The 8,484-nt window shown below is 44.5% G+C and overlaps 1 protein-coding gene across 1 annotated transcript; it reads right to left on the bottom strand.

The window, feature by feature from the left end:
- Positions 1 to 4,262: 4,262 nt before the first annotated feature.
- On the bottom strand, positions 4,263 to 8,227 carry LOC118358483 (zinc finger protein 703-like). Its single transcript, XM_035736369.2, has 2 exons — positions 7,220 to 8,227; positions 4,263 to 6,409 (listed from the first exon to the last, which is right to left on the bottom strand). Exons 1-2 carry the CDS (start codon positions 7,469 to 7,471, stop codon positions 4,922 to 4,924), a joined length of 1,740 nt encoding a protein of 579 aa, XP_035592262.1. The 5' UTR covers positions 7,472 to 8,227; the 3' UTR covers positions 4,263 to 4,921.
- Between the last annotated feature and the right edge of the window lie 257 nt (positions 8,228 to 8,484).

Genomic DNA, 8,484 nt, shown 5'->3' on the forward strand with positions numbered 1-8,484 from the left:
TCAATGGACAAAAAAAATGCTTTTCCTTTAAAATCAAGGAAATTTCTAAGTGACCCCAATCTTTTGAACGGTAGTGCATATATTTTCTACTTTAGTTTATTTTGTCAATATTTTTCTTAACTCTTATTTTTCTTAAAACTGCATCGTTGGTTAAGGGCTTGTAAGCATTTCACAGTAAGGTCTACCTACACCTGTTGTATTTGGGGCATGTGACAAGTAACATTTGATTTGATAAAAAAAAACACAAAAAACAAGACTAACACCAAATTGAGACTCTGCATGCAGAATTCTGCAAAAACATCCTCGGTGTACAATGTAAAACACCAAATAATGCATGCAGAGCAGAATTAGGACGATACCCGCTAATTAACTAAATCCCCAAAAAGAGCCTTTAAACTCAACCACCTGAAAGGAAGCGATTCCCAGACCTTCCATGAAAAAGCTACAAAGATATGAGACTAAAGGACAATCCCCTCAGCAAACTGGCCCTGGGAGTCTGTTCACAAACACAAACACACCCTACAGAGCCTCAGGACAGCAACACAATAAGACCCAAGATCACGAGATAATTACTTGACACATTGGAAAGAATTTACCATAAAATATAGCAAACTAGAATGCAATTTGGCCCTAAACATAGAGTAGAAAATGGCAGAATACCTGACCACTGTGACTGACCCAAAATTAAGGAAAGCTTTGACTATGTAACGTTTCAGTGAGCATGGCCTTGCTATTGAGAGAGGCAGCCATATGCAGACCTGACTCTCAAGAGAAGACAGGCTATGTGCACACTGCCCACAAAATGAGGTGGAAACTGAGCTGCACTTCCTGACCTACTGCCAAACATATGACAATATTAGAGACACATATTTCCCTCAGATTACACAGACCCACAAGGAATTAGAAAACAAATCCAATTCTGATAAACTCCCATATCTATTAGGTGAAATACCACAGTGTGCCATCATAGCAGCAAGATCTGTGACCTGTTGCCACAAGAAAAGGGCAACCAGTGAAGCACAAACACCATTGTAAATACAACCCATGTTTATGTTTGTTTAATTTCCTTTTTGTACTTAAACTATTTGCACATTCTTACAACACTGTACATAGCCATAATATAACATTTGAAATGTCTCTATGATTTTGAAACCTTTGTGAGTGTCATGTTTACTGTTAATTTCTGATTGTTTATTTCACTTTTGTTCACTTTTATAATTGTATTTATTTAACTAGGCAAGTCAGTTAAGAACAAATTCTTATTTATAATGATGGCCTACACTTGCCAAAACCAGACCAATTGTGTGCCGCCCTATGGGACTCCCAATCACGGCCGGATGTGATAGAGCCTGGAATCAAACCAGAGTGTCTGTAGTGACACCTCTAGCACTGAGATGCCATGTCTGACACCACTGCGCCACTCAGGAACACTTGCTTTGGCAATGTGAACATATGTTTCCCATGCCAATGAAGCCCTATTGAATTGAAAGCAAGAGAAGGAGAGCGAGAGAAAGGAATAGAGCGTATGAGATAGAGAGTGCCTCCTCCCTCTCCTCCTCTCACTCTCTGTCGTGGCTGTCATCGTGGTGAGCCAGTGTGGACTTGGCGTCTAATTGAGGAGCAGCGACACACCCTGTCGTCATTAATCACTGGGGCTGTCGGCTGTCGGCTGTCTGACCATGACCCCACAGTGACACGTAGCTAGCTAGCCAGCCAGGCAGGCATGGCAGCACAGCTCTCTCTCAGCCTGAGAGAGAGACCGAGAGGGGACACTCTTCCTTACTATGTCCCAAATGGCACCCTATTCCATTTATAGTGCTCCACTTTTAAACCAGTGCCCATGCAGCTATGGTCAAAAGTAGTACGCTATATAGGGAACACTACGCTTCCATTTGAGACGTAACCTCTGTCTGTCTGTCCCCACCATACCCAGGACAGAGGGACAGGACAGGGAGATCGATCTATCTCAGGTGTGGGCCCTCCTGTGAGAAGAGCAGTTGGAAACTAAAAACTGCCCTCCTCCCCACCAGCCTCCCCCTCCTCACCCAGCCGGCCAGCCTGCAGAGCAGAGGTGACAGAAATGAAGTATCTGGGTGTTGACTCAGCTGTAGCAGTGAGAGAATCTAAAGATAGATGGAGAGTGAGACTGATGAGAGTACTGAGATGGAAAGAATAGTGAAGCCTTTGATGAATGAGTGTAAATGGGCGACAGCAGAATTAATTCCTCCCTCTTGACAAGATTGAACGTTTTGTCCTCAGTTTGACCTCTGGTTCTAATACACTAGTGCGAGGCTTATCTCTCACAACAGTCTTTTAAGGGCCAGCGCCAGCCTCTAGAGGACATTAACATCATTTTTGAATTCTGACATTTACTACTACATTTACACAGGGATCTGGATAAACAAAGCCAATAGTTATGTTCAACATGACAAAGAGGAATAATGCAATACTGAGTCAAATATATAATCTGTACTTCTACAACAGACCCATAGGTGGCAACATATACTAGGATATGACCCAATTAGTGGACCTCTTTTAGCACTTTAATGTATCTTCAATATAAACTGTATTCTTATTTACAGTACAAGCTAAAAACAACAACTTATCTGTCCTAGTTTTGATTCCAACCTCTGATCCAACCCTGAAAACAGATAGAGAACACAGATAAGCCATATGTGTGGCAGACCATCCATGTCCCAGTCTGTTGGCATTAGCTTGTTTCTGGGGGTGAAAAATGTGTACGCTGGGCTTCCCTCCCTCCTGATGAGTTCACCTGCTCAGCTCTCAGGGCAGAGTGACCTTCCTGGGCAGGAAGGGCTGGAGCTGGCAAGCCCACAGAGGTTTGGGAGCGTGATCTATTTTGTTAATGGCCCTGTCAAGTGACACCTGTGGTCACCTCTCCCTCTCTCCTGTCTGGAGTGCTAATGAACCGAGTGTGCTTCTCTAGCTAGGGGAGTCTGGGAGTCAGGGTCAATAGCCACCCCCGAGACTGACTACTAGCCTCTTCACTTCCGGATAAACCTCCTATCCTCCACACTATCAGACCATTTAGGCTAGATAAATAAACCATTATTTAATTGAACCAAGACACAAAACACTGGAATTACTGAACTGTGGTGTTGTTACATAGGCTTTCATTCTCTATCCCTGAATATTAGCGTCTAACAGATACTTAAAACAGAGAAATCTGTCCTCAGATAATACATAATACAGTATTGTATTTATTAACCTACTAAATGCTGATCCCCACTAGGGGAGAGCCATGGTATCTGTCCCAACTGTCATCCTAGTCTTTAGTGCACTACTTTTGACCAGGACCCAGGGGGCTCTGGTCAAAAGTATTGTACTACATAGTGAACATGGTGCCATTTGGGACACAGACTTGTTGTTTGTGTTTCCTGGTTTAAAGGCTGTGCTCCTCCTCTCTAGGGAGGACAAGGTGTCAGGAGCTTTGATGAATATTTCTCTATTAACTACCTCCCATTGTTAGCCCTGGCCTTTGTGTAGCAGGGCCATTCGTCAAACAGGGAGGGGAGCCAGGGTCAGCAACCCTCCAGTCATTATCGAAATCCCACTGACCCAGCGGCCACTCAGCGACAGCCAGCAAGCCACAGTACTGCTGAGACTGCTATTCTGCCCCCCTAACAAACAAGCATCAGCAATTAAACCCTGTCTTGCACTACCAACAGCCAACATTGTGGTGGAGGTAGAGGGAGAAGGAGAGGAAAGAGGGATAGTGGTCTTTAGAAAGAAGCTAAATATGATCTGCCTTCTTTGGGACAGTGTGAAATCCCATCAACTGTTATTTATTCTGAATTATTACATATATCCATATAGCTGTAGTATATCACTAAATTACAACTATACTTGTCCATAGAACTGCAGTACACCAACAGTGCAAAAGCTAAATTACATGATTATTTGAATAGTTAAATTGTTTACTAAAATAATTTAGTACAATTTAGCAAAAAGATAAATGACCCCCTTATAGCCCTAATGAAAACTAGTTATATAGTGTCACAAGTTATGATACTATATAAGCATTTCAATAAAACAACTTTAAATGCAATCAAGTACATGTTTTAAAACAAAATAAGACCTTTTCCTGTCAGATGGGCAGCACTGCCATCGTTGTGTTTTTATTTTGTTTGAATTAATCTCATCCTCTTTCAGTGGCAGTCAGCAACTCCAATGGGCTGACTCGATAACACTTGAAAATGGTTTGCATCATCGCTTATGTACAAATACTAAATAAATGGCAATTTATCAAGAAGACTTTATCATCGTGACATTACATTTTCCATCAGTCTGAATAGAATAAGAAAACAAACAGCAGAGATGGAAAGACACAGAAGCAAAGAACAAATAGGCTTATTCCTCCAGAAAAAAAATACAGTCCATCTTTGCCATTGTGAAAAACTTTATTTAAAGAGTGTATGATAGGCATAACAATATATTTAAAATATTTTTTTTCCCAATTAGAATACTTATGAACAATTAATTTGGATAGTAAACTTCCCCCAAGTTTGAATGCCAAGCGCTCAAGTGAAAAATAAATACATGTTTTCAGTCCTGGGAGGGAGCAAAAAAGAAAAGAAAAATCAAAAACCAATCCGAAATCCCACAATCTCATTCAATCAAATTCAAGCTCCTTTCTGTTCCCAGGCAGGTGTCTGGCCCGCACACCAATGTCTCTGGGCCTTTACTGCTGGCCAGCCATCACCACTGGGTCTTGCCATTGAAATGCCATTCAGAATCCTGTGGCTAACAGGTGGTATTCCAGGCAGGCACGGTAAGGCCCCCTTGTTCTGGCGACTGGCGAGGACCCCTCCTGTCCAGACGGGGCCTGGTCCATCCATCCACTGTGCATATTTGAGGTGTCCAGCTTGTGCCTGTTCTGTTGTCGTTGTGTCCTCAGACGTCACTGGTAGCCCAGGGTGGAGGCTGAGCCTAGTCTCTGGCTGTAGATGGCATAGGGGGAGTAGTAGGGCGAGGACGCCTGCAGTGAGTGCATGGGCAGGCCTGGGGTTCCGGGCAGGTGGGCCTTGCTGTAGGGGTGGTAGCGAGCCAGGCTCAGGCCAGGTGACCCCCGCAGGGAGAAGGAGCTGGGCAGGGTGCCGGGGCTGCCGGGTTGGGGAAGGTGGAGGTGGCAGGAGGCGGCTGAGGAGGGGTAGGCAGATAGGGGCTTACTGTCCAGCCCACCAGAGAGAGCCGTGTGAGTACGCAGGTGGGCCAGCAGCTCCTCTGACGTGGAGAAACGTTTGTCACACGGTCCTCCTACTGACACCCAGTTACAGGCGTGTGGCTGGGGCTCGTTCTGCAGCATGTAGCCGTAGGTATAGAGCGGGTGGGACAGGGTGGGGGTGGTGGAGGATAGAGAGCTGGGGTGGAGGGAGTGAAGGTGGTGTGATGGGTACATGATTTGGTAACCTGATTTTAGAGAGGAGGGGTCATGGACACATGTATTGCAGTTGCTTCCCCCTAAATGGGGGTGGTTGGGGTAAGTCAAACAGTACGGGTCCCTGCATAGACCCTGCATGAGGGAAGGAGGTGAGGCCCCAGTGAGGGGGCTGGAGCTGGGGTGCTTTCCTGGGATCCCCATCCCTAGACTAGACTTGGTATGATCCATGAACTGAGATGGGTAGCCTGCATAGGCACCCACTATGGAGCCATGGTAACCCATGGAGGAGGGGGGCATGGGGAAGATTGAATGGCTTGGTTTGAAGGGGGAGACAGGGGCGATGTGTCCGGAGCCTAGCCCAGACTGAGAGGACTGTGAGTCAGCCTTGCTCTCCGGCCGCGGGCTGCTAGCGGAGCTGGCATTGCTGGAGTTGGAGATAGCCCGCATGTGACTGGAGTTAGCTAGCTGGGCCCCGTCCAGCTTCTCCTTACTGTGATCAGAATCTTTCTTCCCTGTGCTGCTGTCTGAGCTGGCCTGGTCCGAGCTCACAGGCTTGTTGTCTATGTGCAGGGCCTGAGAGTGTGATGTCTGCTGCTGTGTGGAGGGGGACTGGGTCTGTCTGTGGGACTGGCCTTGGGAGTGCAGGGGAGGGGAGGTGGAGCTGGGAGAGGTGGAGTGTGGGAGGAAGGACGGGCAAGAGCCACTGCTTCCGGATCCACCACTGGGCACCCTGAAGCCAGCTTTGTCTGTAGCACCCTTGGTCACCAACCCATCCTTGCGGCATTCCCCTCCGGCCTTGTTGTAAGGCTTGAAGCTGGACTTATCCTCCAGGGACTGGTGCTGGTCTCCAGACTTGTGGCCAGAGCTGGAGGAGCGTCCGGATGGCTCCTTGTCACTGAGGCTGATGGAGGAGAGGGAGCCCAGCTTGGATGAGGAGGGGGGGTCTGGTTTGCCGATCTGTGAGCAGGTCTGAGCCAGCAGGGCCAGAGGACTCTTCTTAGCATCCAGCTGAGGGGGCGACACAAACAGACAGGATGAGAGCACAGCCATGTTAAAGTACTCTATAGTCACACTCTATACTGGTCTTACATTGGATGGTAATTCGGTAACTATTCTGTATTTTTTTTCTTCAATTTTGTTCTGAGTGTATAGTATGTCCACTAGAAATATATTTTAGCCAGTATAATTTAATAGGCCAAATAAAATGTCCATCCAATAAACAAGGTGCAGTAAAATGCGTTGTAAATGTTAGTAATAATTTAGCCCATGAGTCATATACATCTATTCGCAGAGGGAAGGAGACATCAATCTGCCCAAAAGTTTTATTTCCCTGTATTTGCCCTATGAAAAATCCTTAACAAGAAAGAGAGAAAGCGAGAAAAATGTATGACTGCAATGTTGGCACGGGGTAAATAGCATCTGTTCTATTTGGGAAAAACGAAGGAAACGATTGAACTATTTCTGTTTACATATTTTACAGACAATTACACACAATATATGAGAGTATCAAATCAACACACTGGCCTATTTATGTAACCTCAATAACTCAAGAATAACTCAATAATAGGCTACTCATTTGAAATATTAATTTCATAATCTAGTTTGTTGGGTCACTTGAAAGGTAAAATAAATATACACTGTATTGTAATGAAGACGAATCAGTTACAATGTTATGCGTAATTTGATGCGTAGGCTAATACATGAGTAATCTTGGAAACTACGTGGGATATTTATAAATATTTGTAAATAATTCCAAACATTAACACGGTCGAGGATGATCGAAGAATTCGACAGTTCTAGAAAATGTGCTTTGCTTACCTCAATGCTTACTGGCGCGGACGTCAGGGGTTGGAGATACTCTGGGTGTAGCAAGATGCTACTGTGAGTGCTCAACATCTTTAGAATCCGAATAGGCAGCCTTCTAGCCTGGCGTGTTGGATCTGAGAGAGAAGGTACGGAAACCAGCTGTATTTTAGTTCCTCTCGGGAGTGAATTACAACGGTCGTTACCGGTACGCTCAGGGGACGGACTGCGTAAATGCGCGTCAGATCCACTAGGAGAATTGTTCATCTGGATCGGGGCGGCGCAGAGTTCGGGCGATGGCAGGGAACGTGTTGTTGTAAGTAGAAATACATTTATGAAAACAACATATGATGCACAAATCAATAATGAAGCTTAAGTACTCGGTCTGTTTTAATCCAAATATACCAACAGTAGCACGGGTCTCATGAATCAGTTCAAAGTATTGTCTTTATAGAAGAAGAATTCTCTCAAATGTCAACATTCCTTGACCCAATCTTCTGTCCTTTCAAAATACTTTCCTTGGATTGGACAATTACATCCGTACGTCTTGTAAAAGAGGAATGGAGCAGAAAGATCATCTGTAGTCAGTTATCACCAGAAAATAATAAACATGGACAAGTGTAAATAGAATATCCCCGTAGACGATACGGTCAGGCTTTCCTGTCGCTGTCCCACTGTCTCTCTGTTCACACAGCAGCTAGTACCATGCTCATTTCACATACTAAAGACCAAACTAAGGAGGCGATTTTTTAAAGCAAGAAACCGCTGTCCAATCGCGAGTTCACGCATTCGTAATAAGGGGATCGGCTCTCCTGTGTCCACACCCCTACACTCTCCTTTGCAATGTTTTTAAATATTGCATAATATATAGACATGTACTTTTATGATAACTGAAATTTAAGCCACTTTTTATGTCAAAAAACGATCTCTACCATAGATAGTTGATAGTCACACAACAAGCTGATGGTTTGCTTTAGATGTAATTTGTTATATAGCCTATACCCATTCCCCTTGTAAATGAGTTCATTCAATTCGAAATAACAGCACTATGTTCATGTCTGGGTACAATTCTGGAATGTTAATTGCTTTTATTGCATTACTGCTGGCTGAATTGCCAATTAGGTAATTTAACTAATCTAATTACGCAATGAATTGGATGTATTATTTGAACATTTTCCCTGACAGATGCAATTACAATCTGTCTGAAATCAAGAAACTGTGATGCTCTGGCTACTCTGCTCCTCCATTGGTCATAAATCATGTCTGGCATGATAGTTCTA

Source organism: Oncorhynchus keta, chromosome 25 (assembly GCF_023373465.1).
Source record: "Oncorhynchus keta strain PuntledgeMale-10-30-2019 chromosome 25, Oket_V2, whole genome shotgun sequence".
In the NCBI taxonomy this organism is placed as follows: Eukaryota; Metazoa; Chordata; class Actinopteri; order Salmoniformes; family Salmonidae; genus Oncorhynchus; species Oncorhynchus keta.